This window comes from Myotis brandtii, unplaced genomic scaffold, assembly GCF_000412655.1.
Source record: "Myotis brandtii unplaced genomic scaffold, ASM41265v1 scaffold399, whole genome shotgun sequence".
Taxonomy (NCBI): domain Eukaryota; kingdom Metazoa; phylum Chordata; class Mammalia; order Chiroptera; family Vespertilionidae; genus Myotis; species Myotis brandtii.
In genome coordinates, this window is record NW_005365325.1 from 4,271,202 (window position 1) to 4,291,639 (window position 20,438).

Sequence of the window (20,438 nt, forward strand, 5' to 3'; positions counted from 1 at the left end):
CATACACACATTAAGAGTATAGTTCCACTCTGACCAAGAAAGAATATTGGGGATTGGTATATCTTCCAATCTGAAACAATGATTAGCAAGAATCTAGAGATTAGGCATTAAGGGACAGTAACTCCTGAGAGATGGGTAACATATGAGGTGAGCCCTATAATTCTGCCAGTTTATTGTCTTGAGAGAGTTTCTAAAACATTGCACCAAGACAATCCAATCAGAGGTGTGAGGGGTTTTTTGTTCGTTTGTTTGTTTGTTTTCTGGGAATAGGGCCTGAGGAGTGCAAAGGAATGTGATATGATACTGCTGTCTTTTTTTTTTTAAAGTAACTTGTCACTATTCCAGTCTTTTGAAAACCATGCACATATATTGCTTTAATTTTTTGAAAATGTTTCATGAGAAATCAGCAACTGTAGTCTTAGCAACACCTCCTAATTAGTGCAGCTCTGCATAAGTTCTATTCACATGCGAAATCATTTATTTTCATACTTATGGTCTAAAGAAAAAAATAACTGAATAATGTTATTTTTTCATAGAAGCCTGGATTTCATCACCCTTGCATAACAATTTTTCTAAAATAAAATTAATATTTACCGTGTTATGCAATTATTTCAATTTTGGTGATAAAAAGTAATGAGAAACTGATGTCAACAGATTACAGTTTATCTGTGGGTGGTAGTGGAAGCAAGTAAACATACAATTAGAATTCACTGTGATTATGCTCAAGGAAGTGGGGAAGGTGGCTGGGTTTAATTATGAAGAAATGTCAAAACTGGGATAGTGTCCAAGTTTATAGAAAAACTTCTTGGACGGACAAATATAATCAAGATAATTAAGAGACAAAGGTATGAATGATCTAATATTTATTGAACAGCAGGGACAGGCCAGATTGTTAGTATAATTTGAAGCAGTATATATATACCTTCCAAAATATTGAAAAAGTTGAAAATATAGCAAAGAGAGAAAGCAAAGTAAATAGTAAAGAATCTTAAAATCCAGGAAGCATTAAAACAAAATTTAAAAGGGCAAAACACATCCATTTTGAGAATATAATTTATCTATTGGTAAAGTTCTTCAGTTAAATTTCTGAAATGAGAATTCTGGCCCAAGCTGGTTTGGCTCAATGGATAGAGCGTCCGCCTGCAGACTGAAGGGTCCTGAGTTCAATTCCAGACAAGGGCACATACCTGGGTTGCGGGCTTGATCCCCAGTGCAGAGTGTATAGGAGGCAGCTGATCAATGATTCTCTCTCATCATTGATGTTTCTATCTTTCTATCCCTCTCCCTCCTCTCTGAAATCAATAATATCTAAAAAAAAGAAAAAAGGAATTTTGGCCAAGTCACTTTTTAAGGGAAAACATCTAATTCCCTCTACTTGAAATTCTAAATGAAATGACCAAAGAGATGAGAGAGAGGGAGAGGGAAAGAGAAAGTAAATGAGTAAATCTTTATTGCTATTTCAAGGCTAGAAACGAGAACAGAGTTTTGGAATAGATAAAGCAGATTAAATTAAGATCTTTTGTGTGGTATTGATGGAAGAACGTTAAAGGGGTTCTGGTTTGAGTTTGCTAATATCCCTTGATTGGAAAAACAAGGATAAGTGGACAGAGCAGATTAAAGAGACTTTTGCCATCCCTTGATCGCTAGATATCAATGGCTTAGAAGCAGTAATCCAGGGCTTGTTCATCCCAAACTGAAACACAATGGGAAGTGGAGTTGTTCATTGTTCCTACTAGGTTTACCATGATACAGCAGGAAACAGAACTATAAATAAGCTAGACAAAAATACACAATTTGCCTGAAGTAGAAACAAGGCCAAAATAATATTTCATTAGTAAATGTGGCCGGAGGCATAGCTGACTGAACAAACATAAGAAAACATGGCACCTAGAGAGACTGTCCAAGGACCCAAGATCCCAAGTTTTCTCAAGATTCTAGGTCACTGAACTGAAAAATGAACTGAGACTGAACAAGTCAGCCACCTTAAGATCTGACTGATTCTCTCAAACTGCTTTAGGTCAAACACCTGGCTTTTATAAGGCCTCTTTTGTTTCCCCCCAATAGGAGAGGCTATAATATGTGTCAAAAGTTGCAGACAAGTAAAACTTTAAACAAAAGATGCTACAATAAACAGAATATAGACAGTACCTGTAATTTCCCCTTAAGTAAAAATAGTACTCTCAAAAATATTGTTACAACACATTAAAATGAAAAAAAGCTAGGTAAATTGAAAACATAATTTAGAGTCCCTAATAATTTATTGGTAGACATTTAAAATGCTTTCTGAAGAAATAAAGAACAGAATCTACTTATGGGAAAACTGAATCATTGATAGAGAATACAATGTTAAGCCGCACTACCAGAATGTGTGTGGCGGGGGGGAGGGGAGAGACAAAAAATGTGATAATAACAAGAGAGAAGATAAATTTGGAAGGTGTATATCCCTGAGTTTGTACAATTAACTTTGATGGTTGAAGAGCCAAGAATTAAAGAATCAGAAATAATAATAAACGCATTGCTACAATAAATTCCCTGGACTGAAAAAAGATATATTCTGTAGTTCAAAGGGGCTCCCCACACACCAGTCAAAATCAACAGAAAGAGATTCAATAGACATAATTGTTAAAGATTTGGATTTTATTGATAATGATAAAATCTATAAGGATTTAAGTAGAAAAGGGCAGCTTACCCCAACTAAAGAAAACATTGGCCTACAATTAGATAGCTCTACGTTAAAACACCATGAGTTCTGATGGAAAAGGACATACATTTTAGCAGAGCTTCTTCAGAAGATATCAAGTTTTATAAACTGTTGTCTTTTCAAGGTTTAGCATAGTGTCTGGAATACAGTAGGTATTCAATAATTTGCAGAAACATACAGTCCTGGGACTTAGGATAAGCCACATCATGGTTTTTGGTGCCCTGTCATTCCCCATCCCAGTACACATAAACTTCACACTCAGTATTAGTATCTGGAGGAAATAACATAACAAATGCCAAGTCCAGATTTGAAAGCGTGGGGTGAAGGATATGTGAGTAAAGGAGACTGGGTATTCTAGGAGAAAGGGGTTTAGAATAGCATGAGATTGGGAAAGAATCTTTCTGGGATGGTAAGAACATCTTCATAGATTGTGATCATTCTGTAAAAAGTGAGAAATAAGCTGTAACAGAAAGTCTGAAAGATTCTTTGTTGGTATTTCTGCTGTACCTTGTAACTGACTAAATTTCACAAGGGCCCATAACTTTCCCACTTTGTATGACATACAAAGATCATATCCTGGAGTGTCCATCATGACTATTTATCAATAAACTTTTTTCCTAATCCAGTTTTTTCAGGGTTAACATATGGCAGAAGCAAACTATTCTTTTTTCTTCTTTTTAAATATACTTTTATTGATTTCAGAGAGGAAGGGAGAGGGATAGAGAAATAGAAACACCAATGATGACAGAGAATCATTGATAGGCTTCCTCCTGCACGCCCCCTACTGGGGATCGAGTCAGCAACCAGACATGTTCCCTGACCGGGAATTGAACCCTGACTTTCTGGTTCATAGGTAGATGCTCAACCACTGAGGCACACCGGCCAGGCCAAACTACTCTTCCTACACATAATGTATCTCCTGGTGCACATCCATGAGACTTATTCCCAGGGTTGCCTCATATTAGCAATATGTCAGGGTGCAACTTATGTCTCAGTCTGTTGCCTTTATTTGCAAAACAGATTTTTGCCTCAAAGTGTCAATATAAGAATTATGTGATGTAACATGTGTACAATGGACAGCACATTGATAGACACACAGTAGACCCAGATCTATCATCATCAGCTATTTTCAGCCACCTTGATAAACCTTTTATCGTGTTACAGAGAACAAGTTTACAGCCATATTGTGCTTTCAATTCCAGCTCTGCTAAACCTTTATCTTATGTTACTGGGGTAAACTATTTGTCGCACTGTAGTCAATTTCCTTATTTGGGAAGTAGAGCCAATAGAGCCTTCTTTGATTTTTTTTTTTTGAGAGAGAATTAGAGGGATTAGTGCCCTCCACGCACACAGTGATGTGTGGCACAGAGTAAATCCATTACAAGTCCTCCATAGCTTTATGGTGGGTATTTTTAAAAGTGTTCAATAAACACTTGATAACATCTTTTCATTTAAAGAAGTTGAAAAAAAGATTTAAATTTGAAAAAAAATCTTTAGGCAGAAATAAAATTGAAATATATTAAACTTTGTATCTGTTGGGCACCAATCATATTAAGGATTTTTACCTTAGTGGAAGGAAGGAATATTCGGTAATTTCAAAGGAAGCCTTGATTGTCACATTTTCAGTGGCTATGGAAGGTTTTTTCAGGACTAGGTTTGAAACAAAGAAAGGCACAGAATCTCCCCATCCCTTTTTTACTTTTTAATATCAACTCATGCCATTCTCAAAGACAATGGGGCACTCAAGGACCATGCAGGTCTCAGATTATAGGAGGAAAATTATAAGAATTATGTCTTGAAAATTACGTATAGACAGAATTTCCTTGTGTATAATTAATTGTTCAATTATATTATTACTAGAGGCCCGGTGCACAAATTTGTGCATGGGTGGGGGGTCCCTCGGCCTGGTTGGCAATTGGGGCCAATTGGGGCCAATTGGGGCCGTCTTGACCAGTCCTGATCAGGGCAGATCGGGGTGGCTGGCTGGAGGAAGGGACTGCGGGAGGATGGCTGGCCATAGAAGGTTGGCTGTGGGAGCACACTGACCACCAGGGGGCAGCTCCTGCATTGAGCATCTACCCCCTGGTGGTCAGTGCACATCATAGTGACTAGTCGACCAATCGTTCGGTCGACTGGTTGTAACGGACACTTAGGCTTTTATATATATAGATTTAGTGTTTCTAGAGCATAGAAAAATGAGTTTAGCAAAACATGAATTTATACATCAAAGCAACTGTTCTCCATGATTTGAATTCTACAGTACTGTTGTCTAAATGGGCATAAGTGCTTCTGAGTGGGTGATTTCTTCAAATCTGGTAAGAGTTATAACTAATTGCAAGCTGTTCAATGTGGTCTGAACCACCAACTCACTCATCTTGGAGCAACATTGGAGAAAGGGAGAATCATCTTTCAAATACAGAGGCCCAATGGAGGCATTATACCAAAGACAGTATGCTAAAATCAGTGAGGAAATTAGAATTTACTGTTTTACCCCCAATTGTTTGTCTATTTTCAGTGGCTGACATATTATAACAGGCACACAGTGCAATGAAGAGAAAGATGTAATTTGAACTCTACCTGAATAAAATTCTGTTTAGTTGCTATTTTCCACACTCACAGCCCATGAAAAATACTGCTCTATAATTTATATAGGCATTACAACTGATCATAAATAATCAGAAATTACTAATGTTATATAAGAAATAAGTGTGAATTGAGAGATTAACAATATATGGGGATTCTTTTTAGATAATTTTGTTTTCTAAACGTAAACACTGGTTACATTAAAATTCATTGAAATGCCATGATTTAATAGAAATCAGCCTAAGTACCAAACTGTAAGAAAAGTGTTAAATTTGACTTTTCCTGATCTGTTTTGTAGAAACATTTACACTGTAAGCATAGATCGTCCTGGAATGTCTTAGAAATTTTTAAGATCAGAAGAAATAACAAAAAGGTGGGGAGGTAGATGGGTCAATGTCTTTTTTTTAGTCTACACTATAAAAAGCCATCCTCAAAAAACAAACAAACAAACAAAAAACCAACAACCCTATTGGCCCCAGTTTATACGGAAAAAAATGAAAAACTTAGAGAAAACGATGGCAAAGGTCAATCATACATACATAGCAAATCATACAGAAGTATCATTTGAACCCAAGCTGCTTGACTCTTGCACTCAAGATGCCATATTTAGCATCTTATTCTAAATCTTGTGTTTATATGTTTAGTCTGTACTCAAGGTTATTTTAGGCAAGTAGATGAACAAATCCTTGTTAGGTCTACATATAAGTGTACATATATAATCGTACACTTACACTGGCGGCAAGTGTACATTATATGTGTAAAAATCACTACTTTACAGACATTTAAGTCTTTTGAATAGGCCTAAATTTTAGCCAATGCTAGTAAATCAAACTCACTTACCTAAACAGAAGAAGTTGAATCTTTGCAAACAGATAAACTTTTGGAGAATTATTTGAAAAATAAATTGGGAAATGCTGGTGTAACCAAGTGGACAAATAGGGGTTATACAGGTAAAATGCCTGTGATGAGTAATGGACACTATTTAATCTCATTGATTTGGAGTTGGAGTAAAGATTATTGGTGTTTTATGAAAATACTAGTTATCAAGTATTGTACCTACTATATAGCAATCCCTGTAGGAGGAACTTACCATACACAATTACTAATTCATAACATTTCTACCTGACAGGTGGGTATCTTAGCTCCACTACTCCTTGTTGTGACCTTGAATACTTGCTTGACTTTTCTGTCTTTTAGAAAAAAAATATATAAATACAAATTAAAAATGAAATGATATTAATAGAAATTTCTCTTTATGAAGAATAATAAGAGCTATTAGTTGGTAGATTACTATAAATAAAAGTGTTTAAACAGTGTCTGGCAAAGAAGAAGCATTTAATAATAGGACTTAGTATTCTGATCTCATACATAAGGAAATTGAAACCCACTGAAATTGCTTAGCGTGCCAGGATCACTCACTATGTAATAGTCTTAAGATTCAAACACAATTAATGTTATGTGACTCTATATCACCACTTCTTATTACACAAATTGCCTTTCTCGAAATGACTTTAAATCATAACAGTGAATTATAAGGTAATACAAACCTAAAATACACTTTTTCTTTACATAAATCAAGGAGAGCTATAAAATGTTACCAGTTATTTGATCTGAAAAAGACATTCTGAGATATTTTGTTATGAAAAACTACTCACCAAAGCCCCTTGTTTTGCAAAAAGTTATACAGCAAAAAATAGGAACTAAAACCCTTTAGCAAAGATAAAGACTTGATAGTGTTTGGAGTATTTACAAGGGTCATGATAGAACAACTGAAGACAAAGTCTGAGGGCTCTTCCCTCCAAGTTTCCTCACTCCTTAGAGGTGGGTGTGGCCACCCCACAGATATACACACAAGGTCTGGTGTAAATGAGGCAAGACAAAAGCTCCTCTTTAGGAACCTCATCAAACCTTAAAAAGGAAGGGTTGGGTTATAGGTATATGAGAAACACACTGAAGTTATATTTTCATAGTACTGCCTGCATGTACATAGCTTAATGTCTCTGACATCTATATAGTTTGCTTCTACTAATAACAGAGAGCATCTATCTACAACTCATTATATTCTACTCACTTAAGTTCATTATCTGACATATGGTTATGTTATTTTACAAAGTTGTTTTTCCAAATGGTCTCAATTGTAGAATCCTGTAGGATGCATTTTTGTTAAGAAAGCAGTCTCCCTTGGAGATGAGATTTTGTCAGCAGGGACTGAACATTTTGTATTTTAGTAGGAACTCCAGGTGATTCTTTAGATCTTGCAAATTTGAGAAACCTTAATTTTATAGTTGAGGGAAATGGCCTAAGGTAGATGAATAAAATTGCTCAAGATGCCAGTCAGTGATGGAAACTGTGTTTAAACCAGACCTTGAGTGTGTGTTTGCAGAGCAGCCACACCCTACCTCAAAAGTGCTGTTAATAGTGCTTCAACGCCAGACATAAAATATGGTATGTCCCGTTTTAGAAGTTATTTTGGGGAATTGCCTTTTAGGTAGCTGATTGACTTTATACCACAACTAATGCAGTGCATTTGCAAAATACTTTCAGCAATGCACTTTCACATCCACCCAATTTCACCTCTAAGCACGTCCTCTTCTCCACAGCCAACTGCATCTCAGTTATAGTGAGGATGTGAATATGTGACTCATATTTGGTGAACTTGGATCCTGCAGCTGGTGCAAGGCATCTTACATGCCAGTTGGGTTGAAATCAAACAAAATATAAAGTAATTGCCACTTTGAAAAAAGTTATACAGTGCAATTCAGGAGGAATGGCAATAACTGAAGGGACAGCTGGGCTGGTTGTACTAACGCACTGCCAGGTTTGGAATATGACTTCACACCTCTGTAACCTCTGATGAACTGTAACATCAGAAGAGAGGGCGGGGGTTATCCCTTATGAAGTTTTTATTTTACTAGGGCTGCAGAAGGGATACTGAGTTACCCATGATCAAGCTTGAAAATTATAGAACTCCGCTTTGAACTCTGCTATTTTTACAGAGAAGAGGTAGAGCAATGGATGAAGCTAAAGACATCCGTGGTGGGAGTCAGCTGGGAGTGAGATACCTTCCAGCTGCTTAAATTTTGTTTTCCTCCAAAAGACCTGCAGCAATTAGGCTTCCTGTTGGAATGAAGAGCAGGTAAAAAGGTGGACATTGGAGTTAGGAAATGCTGTGTTCAAACTCCATGGGGAAAATAATATACCTAACTAACTACTAAAGCTTTAGTGCATAAGAAATCCTGCAGTGTTCTTTCAAGCTGTTGGGACAGTTGGTAGTAAGCAGTATTCACACAATATTAACTGCTGCTGCTGTTTTTGTTGCTACAGTTGGTAGTAAGTAGTATTCACACAATATTAACTGCTGCTGCTGTTTTTGTTGCTGTGATGATTATTATTTCTTAACTGCAATCCTGAGAGGTAGGGATTATAATTCCAAAAGGGTAAGAAACCTATGGCTCAGAAAAGGTAAATGCCCAAAGTTACAGGATTCATTCACAGGGAACTTTGAGTCAGTGTGCTTTGCATCAGGGTACAAGTATTTGTCACTTATCCACAAATTTTACATTAATAGTTTCTAAACATTTGCACAATTATAAAATGCTAAAATAATAAACAGAAAAAAGTTGATTTGTTTGTGTGTATTTTTAAACTTAGGCTTGTTTTGGTAACTTGATTTATATAATCATATCGCCTCAGATTTTTTTTCACTAACATCCATGTAAAGAGTATAATTTTAAATTCTATATTCAATGAAAATTTCAGCTCCCTAGAATCCTCAAGAAATGTGATGTTTTTTTTATAAGTGAAATTCTAGGTGGCTTTAAAACACTCACATTTTTACATTTTAATTACTTGGGGTCAAGTTTCTTTTCAATTTGACCATTTATCTTCATTCCTAAGTAAACGGTATATATATCTATCAAATAATGAATACAATTTTTGCTAACTCAAAGTCATCCTTTGAAATATCAATGTTCTTACTTAAAAAAATAACAACATAGTATTTTGAGATATGCAGGAGCTTTTAAGATATGTCCCAGATATATGTAGTTTCTTTGGGGATTTAAATATCTCTACAATCCTTTCATAGTTTGGCTTGCCCTTACTGAGAGATTATCAGAGGGGAATTAGAATTATAAATACCTGGTGAATCTCCTATGGAAGGAAAGAAAGGAAAGGGTCGAAATTACGGACAGGGCAGAAGACCCGAGGGGCTCTAAATTAGACACTCAATCCTTTCTAATGATCCAGGTTAATATTGATTAAAAGCTAAGAAAAATATAATTTCTGATCCTAAAATATCTACCCAACTTTTTTTTCCCTTTACGTCCAAAAATATTATAACAAGAAACAAAGCTTTCTCTTCATTAGTCATAAATGGAGCAAATGGCCAAAATGCCAGGGAGAGTTAATACATGCCTGAATGAATTTCTGTAATGGCTTCAGATTTGTTTTCTGGTTTCACCAGGGTAAGAGTAAATGAAGGTTCTAGATCCTGAAGATATCAATGAGGAGCAAAGGAGGCTGTAAAAGCAGATACCAGGGCCTCTGAAACTAGGCATGTCTCCCAACACTGTCTTCTGGGTACTATGAAGTAGGAACTGGGCACAGAGGAGGATGGTTGCTAAGGAGCTTTACAGGTGTGCACCTGCAACAGTAAACGATTTATTTTGAGAAAAAGAGAATGAAAATGCTTTGCCCAGCTGGTGTAGCTCAGAGGTTGAACGCTGACCTATGAACCAGGAGGTCACAGTTTGATTCCCAGTCGGGGTACATGCCCAGGTTTCAGGCTTGATCTCCAGTATGGTGCAGCTGATCTATGATTCTCATCATTGATGTTTCTATCTCTCTCTCCCTTTCTGAAATCAATAAAAATATATATGTATATATATATTAAAAAGAACATGCTTTATGGTCTATACATCCCATGTAAGTGTAAAGATTATTATTATCAAACAACTTATTTGAGTAGGAATTGTTTGATTCTGTGGAATCATTAAAAGCACCCTTTTCATGCTCAAATAAATGTCCTTCAGGATAATGATGAATCACCTGACAGCTTCAGCTGATCTCATTAAGCCCTGACCTTTAGGGACAGGCTGTGTTTGATGTGACCTATGGTTTCACTGAAACTCGAGCTAGATATGCTGGTAAATAACAGCTACCAGAAGCCAAAACTGGTATTGTCCTTTTCTCGCTCACTCTTGTGTGACACACGAATCCATCATAAATCAAGTGAAACAGAGCAAGCCAGGCTGGGAAGCACAGTTGGACTTTCACCAGAAATCACTGCTGATTTGCCAGCTAATGTGTTCCTCCCATATGTGCTGAGGCAGAGGCAAACACACACTCCCAGTTGTCTCTAAGCATAAACCACTCTACTGCCTCCCCCCGCCCACCCATCCACCAAAGATTATCACTTTTTACTTCCTGGCTTATTAAGCCTCTTATTAAAACAATCTAGAATTTAATTAAAGTGTAATAAAAATTCAAAAATATACAGGGTTGGGCAAAAGTAGGCTGTGAAACACAGAGTTTATTCTTGTATTATTATTACTTATTAATTATTGTATTATTTTTCATATGAACAACTGTAAATCTACTTTTGCCCCTCTCTGTGTGTATATGTCCTCTTCGGAAAACATAACTGGAATTGCCAAGAAACAAAATGTCAACATCTTTCTAGAAAAATGTAGAGTTGCCCACAATTCTCATAAAGGTTGTATCTAGCAAAGCTCCCAGACTACTTGTTTACAAAGTTCTCTGAAGAAGGAGGTTTTGGTAGCAATAGGTTCGGGAATGACATGTTCTTGATAATGCCATCACAAAGCACAATGCCTAGCACACAACAAGAGCTTGGCAAATTGCGTTGTGTGGAGAGTGACTACATACCATTTATTTGCAGTGAAAGTTTAAAATTATACAATTAACTGAATATCTAAATTTACGGGAATTTTGGAAGTTTTCCTGAGGAATGGGCATATAATTTGGATACTTTGTGATTGAAACTCAAGAGTATTGTGACATATTTTGGTGGTCTGTAGTCTACTGTTTTCCTTAAGATAAACCCCAAAGAAATTAAATGGAGGAAAAAAGTAAATGAAAGGCAGAAAATTACAAGGAAACTACTGAGGATTTACTTCACTCCTGAGGAAAAGGAGGATGAAAAAGAGGGAGAGGAGGAGAAGGAGGAGAAGGAGGAGGAGGAGCCACACATTCAGGAGGAGGAGGAGGAAGAGAAGGAGATGCAGGAAATGGAAGAAGAAGAAGAAGAAGAAGAAGAAGAAGAAGAAGAAGAAGAAGAAGAAGAAGAAGAAGAAGAAGAAGAAGAAGAAGAAGAAGAAGAATGAGGATGAGGAGGAGCGGGGGGGGGGGACTATTGCCTGGCCTGCTTGGCTCATGAGGTCAGGGTTCGATTCCTGGTCAGGGCACATACCTGGGTTGCAGGTTCAAGTGTAGGAGGCAGCCAATCAAGACTTCCTCTCATCATTGATTTTTCTATCTCTCTCTCCCTCTCCCTTCCTCTCTGAAATCAATAAAAATATGTGTTTTAAAAAGAACAATGATTATTATTATTAACTAATTTTTGAGCCCCTACTGTGTGCCAGAAAAACTGCTAAGTATATTACAAATCAGCAACATAAATATTATCTTCATTTCACAGAAGTGGTAACCGAGGCTTAGAGATATTAAGGGATGCAATTTGCAAACAAGATATGAAGTATTAAAATCCAGGACTGAAAATGAGGATCATGGATTAAATTATTGGACAAATTTGGTTTTATATACAGTATTTAGTTTTACAGATAACTATACTGGCATCTATACCGATGTGTTAAAAAGACTGAGTAATATAAGTGAGGGAGTTTGGATCAGGGTTGGATTACACATGTATACAGAAATTTCCATGCCTTCAGTGAGATTAAATACAGTGTGGTCTGTTTTTCAAGTGAGGGTGAAAATTTTTCAAGTCTTATAATAAGGGTGTTTATTGGATCTCAAGCTATTTCTAGGTGTTATAAATTTAACATCAAAATAACAAAAATTAATCAAGCCCTGGCCAGATGGCTGAGGTGGTTGGAGTGTAGTTCCATGCACCAAAAGGTTGCAGGTTCAATTCCCAGTCAGGGCACATACCTAGGTGCTGGTTCAATCCCAAGTCAAGGTGCATATAGGAGGCAACTGATCAATGTTTCTCTCTCATATTGTTGTCATTCTCTCTCTCCCTTCCTCTCTCTAAAATCAATAAAAAAACATCTTCAGGTGAAGATTTTAAAAAATGCATTGACTCCACTTGACTAAAGCCAAAATAATCTCCACGCACTGGATTACTCCATTAAATTATTTCTTAAAAGTGAACTAAAAGCAGTGCTTTTCTCTTTATTTGACCCAGGAAGAAATCATCTCCACTGTCACACTGCCACCTGCTCTTCCCCATAGAAAAGAGGAGGAGAGACAGAAAAGGCCAAAGGGTTGGTCAGTAGTTAAATCTTTTCATATTATATATGAGCCAAAGTCCAAAGCAGTTAAACACTTTTAAGCTAGTTATAAAGGCAAGCATAGAATTTAGAATTCTAGAGATCCAACACGGAATTGTCTTCACCTTTACTGTGTAGATTTCAGGTTAATGTTATGGTGAAAAGCACAAGTGTTTTGTCTCATGCCTCTTGGGTCAGAAAGCATTTAGGAAGAATATCATTTTGTTTCTTTCTCTTTGAAAAATTAAAATAGTTAATCTTCAGTTTGGTCTAATCCTTAGGTGTGTCTTTTTCGAATGCCCATCCAGAGTTAACAAGGAATTAAGCAGAACCACTTTAATGGTATGTGGTTCCTATCCCTCCTCTCCATATTATCCTTCTGCTAATCTTGCCTTTTGTGCCAAAAAGTAAAGACAGACTTGAAAATAAATAGTTCATAATGATCATAAAGGAAACAATATGAAGTGCCAGGACTAGCAGAATTTGTTATCACTCACACTGAGCAATGACCGTTGGTTCTAAAGTTGGCAATTGTTTGCTTTTAAAAACACAATGTATATCAATACATAATAAATTTTGTGGGGACTATTTCAAGGTTCCAGGTCCCAGAAATGAATCACCCACAGTTATGTATTAAAGGAAGACATTAATTGTATGAAGCTGGTGCAAAGTTCCTATAATCTTTGTCTTCATTTTGAAAGTTTCTCTCTGTTTAAGATAATAATGAAAGAAAACACAACCTCTTTAAGCAATGTAATTTTCTTTGGAACATTTAGATTTGAAGTGGAATTATATATTAGCTGAAATTTTTGTCTACTTGGGCAGTCTTTCACCCCACTCTCACCAACTATCAACTTCATCATATATTTTTTAAAGAACCTAGATGTCTGGAACAGAGTATAAAATGTGGAATTCAAAGCTCACTTAGTCGAATGTTCTTCCCAACACAAAAATTCCTTCTAAATTACCCCTGGGGTGTCCATCCAGTGTTTGCTTTCTAAAAAAAAGGAAAATATATATGTAGGAACAACTGTTGACATATGTATGTATGTATGTATGTATTTAAGTATAGTTGGTATATAATATTATTTGTTTCAGGTTTAGGGTGTAGTGATTTATATACTTTAGGATTTGATCACCACATTAAGTCTAATAATCATGTAGGGATATTTAAGTAAATATTTACTTCATTTGAATGAGCAAATTTACCATTCCAAAAGTACATAGCTCAGGTAGCATACAGTCAACTAAGGCATTATTGCCATTATTAATGCAATAAAAAGTCAATGTTGCTGTTCAATAAATGTTTTCAGGCAAACTCCAGAAAACTGGGAATATGCCTCAATATAAATGCACCCCATAAATTCCTTTTAAACAACACAAGAAACCAAGAGTGAGGGGATAACTTGGAAAAATTACTGATTTGACTATGAACATATAGACTGTTATGACTGCATCCATGGAGAAACATGAACTAGAAGCTAAGAGAGAAAATATAAAGCTCCTAGACACAGAACCTACCAACCATTACAAAAACCTGAAACTCAGAATCAAGCAGAGGACAAGGACAAAATAAAGTTTTCCAAGGAAGTTTCTGAGCCCCTTAAACAGGCCAAGTACTTGAACTCTCTAAAAATTAATGTATTCTGTCAAAGCTTCTCAATTAAGACATCTGCTTGCATGAAACTTATGAGACATTTGAATCACAGATGGGCAAACATGGTCCCATTCCTCTGTCTTCAAATCTCAGAGTGCTGGTAGGACAACCCCACTAATGCAATGTATGGAATCAGTCTTAGCAGAAATTCACATTAAATCAGGTCCCCGAGATGACGAATTCCCATTTCTCCCACAGACCGTGCGGAGGCTCAGAATTCAGACTCATCTGGAATGCAGAGTGAAGAGGCATTAAAACAAAGAAAAATTTAAAAAAGAAAAAAAAAAAAACTTCACAGAGTTCTCCACCTCTGCGTTGCATTAGCCTGCAAGGATGCTCCTACACACTGCAAGGGCACACAGAGGGGACGTGACAATCACAGGGAGGGAGAACAATTCCAACTGACCTTTTTGCTGTTTAAAGGATTGAATGGAGCCTGAATGATGGACCATTTTCACTCTGTGCGTCCCCGCCGGGTTAGGAAGCAGTCCGAGAGGGAGGCTGGGGAACAGTAGCCAGACTTTGAGAGCGACTCCTTGGCTGCACGAAATACCGGAGCCCGCGCGAGCGCGCTGCAATCCCACACTTGCTTTAGGGAGCGCATCACAGGCAAGGCTGCCTTGCCCAGCGTTGTCACGGCAACGTAGGAGGGCGGGCCAGCGTCCGGCTCCCCTTAGTGGCTACTTGCGGAATAACCCCGCATCCCCTGCCTCTAGTGCCGCAGTGTGGGTGGGAGTAGCGCGGGGTTTGCTGGGACAGGCAGTGGAGGGGACCTTTTTTAGTGACTATAACTAGGTCCCAGCAAATCTCCAGAGCCGCTGGTCATTACCTCTTTTTCAAATTTTGAGGCTGGTAAATATCCAGACATAAGCATTGATTTTCTAAAAATTGGTCTGTAATCACTGGAACTTATGGAGGGGTAAAGTTGGGCTCTTTGAGAGGAATGCAAAGGCAGACGCAGAAAGGTTTTTTTCGTCTTTCCATCTTAAACTTCAATATGTAAAATACGGATAGCCTCTATTTACCCAGAAGAATGGGTTCTTAGATAAGCAATGTTAACGTTTAGCACATTACACTGGAGTTCTCTGCTCGTGCTGCAGCTGTAGAGACCTTGAATCATATATGATAGTGACACTGGACCATTTATTCCAGATGCTGGGGGGCGGGGGCTGCTCTCCATTATACTTCATTTAATCTTCATAGAAGTTCTACAAAGTAGGTAGAATATTATTATTCTAATATTATAAAATAAACGGAGGCCCAGAGCGACAAAGAATTCTCAAGATCACATAAACCAACAGCTAATCTGAAAAAGAAGGCACCTGATACCGAGAGAGAAAGCCAAACCCCAGTAGCTAATATAAGATTGGGAGTCAACTCAACACGTTTTCAGTGCAGTCTCTTTTCCTCTTATCACTGCTGCCTTATTCAAGCCTCATAAGTTCCTCCTGAAAGATGGAACATTATTACTGAACAGACACAGAGCAAAAGAATATAGTTTCTTGAGTTTCAAAAATTTTTGAGATCAACTCAGACCGAGGTGAAGGATCCAAATAAAGGCAGATCAGAAAGAGAAAGAAGCAGAGATTCAAATTTTTCAGAACCTGACATAGGCTACTCTATGAAATGGTCTTTTATTTCACCTGTGGGCAGGTGTTCCATATATATATGGCTGCATAACAAACCACCATGAAACTAGAGGCTCAAATCTATAGTTGATGATCTCTCATGGTATTCTATACATTGACTAGGCTTAGTCTGGTGGTTGTGACTCAGAGTCTCTTTTGAGTTTTCTGTGGAAAGGACTCCATTCTCAGTGGGAAGTGTAGCAGAGAATGTGCAGCCTTCTTTAATGAAGGATAATGGTCCTTTCAGAAGGAAAATACTGAACAATCAGTAAGAGCTCAGTATGTAGGCACTGAAGAAGTACTTGGTTATGAAAAATGAACTCCTTGCGAATTTATCTGCAACTGAAGATCTAGAACAAACCTCAGAGACTATCTCCACAAAGGCTCATTTTACAGATATCTTATAGCAGAGGGCACTGAAATCCAGAGCAATACATAACTTTCCTGGGGGTGATTTTGTAGTTTTATTCATTTGCAATGAATAAAATTCTAATACAACTCAACAACTCATTGGCTTCTAGTACAACCCAATCCTCATAAGGGAGGATTAAATTTGATTATGTATTTAAGGAGTAGTTCATAGCAGAAAATTAATGCCCAATAAATGTTAGATATTATAATTATAACCAATGAGGATATTATCTTTTTTAAACCATTTTAAACCAGAGGGATTAGAATAAATACTTTTAAAACATGAACATTAATTCAATTCTTGATCAGGAGGAACAGGGGAAAGAATCTACTTGACACTCCCGGTCAGAGGTACCATCTTCAGTTTTCTAGAATCTCTTCTTTCTGGGGATGTCTGATTATCTCCAACCATCTCCCTTACCCATAACCCAGCAGGAGGCACAGATGTGTGAGGTGGAGCTAGAAATGAGTTAAAAATTTGAACCACTTTAAAAATTAATTCCCTCTCCCAAAGAAAAGGAGTTTTGCACCATTTCTAACATGATTGCCCCCTAACCTTTGCACTTATGATTACATCATCTTCCCAGAAAGTTTATTAATGTTAACTAGAAACAGTTTAGGCTGGGCTGACAGATTGACTAGCAGGGGATTCAAGGAACATCTTTACTTGTTTTAAAATAAGTGTTTTAGGGAAGGTTGCTAGAGGAACAGCTTTATGAGGGACCTAGGAATTTTAAGCACCATCTGCTTTACAGGAAAGACAAATGCAAAGATTAGGAAAAGTTGTGTATGTGTGTGTAAACAGGCATAGTGTATGTTTTGGAAGTGGGAGTGCAGAAAGAGAGATTTGACCAAAGACCTTCTTGAAAATCAAATCTTCCTATAGTCTGATAAAATGGAATATTTGTATACTGACGTCTCCATTGTAGAGAGATTAGGAATGAATGTTAAATAGCCTCATTACGGAAGGCTAACCTGATTGTTGGGTTTGTTTTCTTTCTATTTTTGGTTTCAAACATCAAATATTAGTGAGAAAATGATAAGTATTGATTTTATATTCATTATATACATATGTTTAAACTCCCTCCATAACTATCTTTTTACAATTCCAATTTTGGTTTATTTTTCCTGGCTTTGTATTGCCTTGTGGAGGTTTCTGCTGCATTTGCCCTCCCACAGCTCAACACCTGCCTCCTGTCCTCCTAAGTAATTAATTTATCAGGCTCCATGTTAACTTTTGCTTCCAAAAGAGGTAAGGACTCTGTTCTTTACATCACCAGGAGGCTTCTTACTTCTTTAATAGCTGAAAAGGTGAAGTTGAATCCTATATAATAAAACCCTAATATGCAAATTGACTGAATAGTGGAAAGACCAGTTGCTATGATGCACACTGATGACCAGGGGGCAGACGCTCAATGCAGGAGCGCTACTCAGCTCAGCCAGAAGCTGGGCTCATGGCTGGCGAGTGCAGCGCTAAGGACCCCTGGGGGATATCTGCCTGCCGGCTTAGGCCTGCTCCAGCAGGCGGACATGCCTCAAGAGATCCTGGACTGCGAGAGGGCACAGGCCCGGCTAAGGGTCCCCCCCACCCCGCCAGTGCATGAATGTTGTGTACTGGGCCTTTAGTATAGTCAATAATAGTGTGATACTTTGCATGGTGACATTACTGGACTTAGTGCAGTGATCACATTGTAAAGTATATAAATGTTGAATCACTGTGTTATACACCTTATGTTATACACCTATAATTAATATATTGTATGCCAAATATAATTACATAAAATAATAATAAAAATATTTTAAATGAATTCTGACATATGACCCTCAGCTTAGGCAATTGTGAGCTTCCCTATATTGTTTTCTATCATAGGTACCCAGAGAGTTCTATCAGAACCGCTTTGTATCTTGAATCTCTGACTTAATTGAAATTGAAATTGCCAGGTCTGCTTCTCATTGCCTAGGTGGAGACAAAAATAGAGATAGAAATTCTCTTTGCAGTTATTTCCTTTTTAGAACCCAATTATGTAAGGTATTAATGGGTGAAGTGAAATAGCCAAGTCATGTTGGCAATGGGTTTATCTGCGAAGAGTAAGGAGCAGAGGAGAGAGAAGTATCCCTGGGAGATATTATTAAGGGAAACAATGGTTTCCTTGAGAGACTATTACGTGTAGAGTATCTATTTCTTCAGAGATCAGTATAGTTCCTGCCACACAAGCTTAATAAATGCTTACTATTGAATAAGTAATTAAGGGAATGAAGTTAAAATTTTTAAATGACTTCCAGAGAAATGCTTATTTAGTGCCCTGAGCAGTTGTCTTCTTTCTTCTGTAAAGCCAAGAAACAAACATTTTATATATTTAACATTTATTTATATTTTATATATTTATATTAATATATTGAGCACTTTCTTGGTTTTAGCTGCTATCCATACCATATTAAAGGCACATACAAGCTCTGAAAAACAAAACAAAAACAAAACAAAACAAAACAAACAAAAAAACCACACAATGCTGTGCTAAATGGGAGGGTGGAGTACACTTTAACAATTGCTTCCTAAGAAGTCTGTTTCCTGGCCACATGTGACAGTACAAGTACAGAATTAAGCAGATTAGACCCACTGATATCCAGACTGTATGTTCAGAGAAGCCTTTAGCAATAACATTCCTGATGACAATAAGACTTAGAGAAAGCAATGGAGTGAAACAGCAGCCTGTACCTTCTTTGAATCCTGCCCAATGTGGTCTTATTACATAGTATTTTGAATTGACAGGAACACAAAATGATTTGCTTAAGAAGACACCATCAAGAGAAGACAGATGTGTGGGGAAAAGTAGGTAATGATGGATTAAACAGCAGCTTATATCTTATGTCCCTGCTAAAAACTTACAATTACTTCTTCAAGTTGCTTTAGAATCAAGTCCATTTTATTGTTCTACCAGTCAGGGACCTTCGTGACATGCTCTTAGCATTTTTCAATCTTGTTTCTAGGACTCTACAAACTCTTCTGATCCTGTAATGTTTTTCTTCCTCAGAGGCCTCTCTGCCTTTGCTGCTGCTGTTTCTCCCACTTGGAATCCTCATGCTAAAACCTTTATTCTTCTCATAATTTTCTCAACCCATACTCATCCTTCAAGGTTCCAGAGCAATGCCATTTCCAGGATGAAGCCGTCCTTTATCCACACCCACCCACTGTAAAGTCAGTTAGATGGTGATTTATCCTCCTCTAATCCTATGGGGTATAAATAACCACATTTCATGGCATTTTTTACCATATTTCTACCAATGCCTTATAGGGTGGGACAAAAGTAGGTTTAAAGTTGTTCATATGGAAAGTATTATGATAATTAATAAATAATAATACAAGAATAAATTCACAACTGTAAAACTACTTTTGTCTCCCCCATATATAAGCTTTTGAAAGTAGGCTCATACTTTTCTCCTACTTCAGAAGAAACACTTTAAGGAAGACTTTGTGTTGACTCATCTATTTCTCACAGTTCCCAAAAGATGGTTTGACATAGAAAAGCTAATTAAATACACATTTACTGAATAAATGGTTTTCTGTGATCCTCAATTACTGTTTTTTATTTGTCAAAGGAGTCTAATAATAAGACTTTCAAATGTAAGTCCAGTATGTGAATTGCCTTTCAAGGTTTATATGCAAGACTGTGGCCTTCCATTGCTTTGTGAGTTTATTTCTTCAAGGCAGATAATTTCATAAAAATTGGTTTTGCCATGATTTTTTTTGAAAATCTAAGAATGTAATGATTATTGATTCATTTTCTATGTCTGCTCAGTTAGAAGATGGAAAACCATAAAAATACTAGAGGAATCCATAGGCAGCAAAATCTCAGACATATGCCAAAGCAATTTCTTCACCGATACAGCTCCTAGAGCAGTGATGGTGAACCTTTTGAGCTCGGCGTGTCAGCATTTTGAAAAACCCTAACTTAACTCTGGTGCCGTGTCACATATAAAAATTT

At 37.1% G+C, this 20,438-nt stretch overlaps 1 protein-coding gene across 2 annotated transcripts in view; it reads right to left on the reverse strand.

The window, feature by feature from the left end:
• Nucleotides 1–20,438, reverse strand: part of ANO3 (anoctamin 3) — a 285,060-nt gene that overhangs the window by 203,506 nt on the left and 61,116 nt on the right. The window contains exon 1 of one of the 2 annotated variants that reach the window (XM_014545227.1): nucleotides 14,823–14,982. The exons of the other annotated variant lie outside the window; for it this stretch is intronic. Coding sequence (XP_014400713.1) covers nucleotides 14,823–14,868 — 46 coding nt within the window. The 5' untranslated portion in view covers nucleotides 14,869–14,982. Of the gene's footprint in view, nucleotides 1–14,822; nucleotides 14,983–20,438 lie in introns of those variants that run through there. 2 annotated transcript variants of the gene reach the window in all.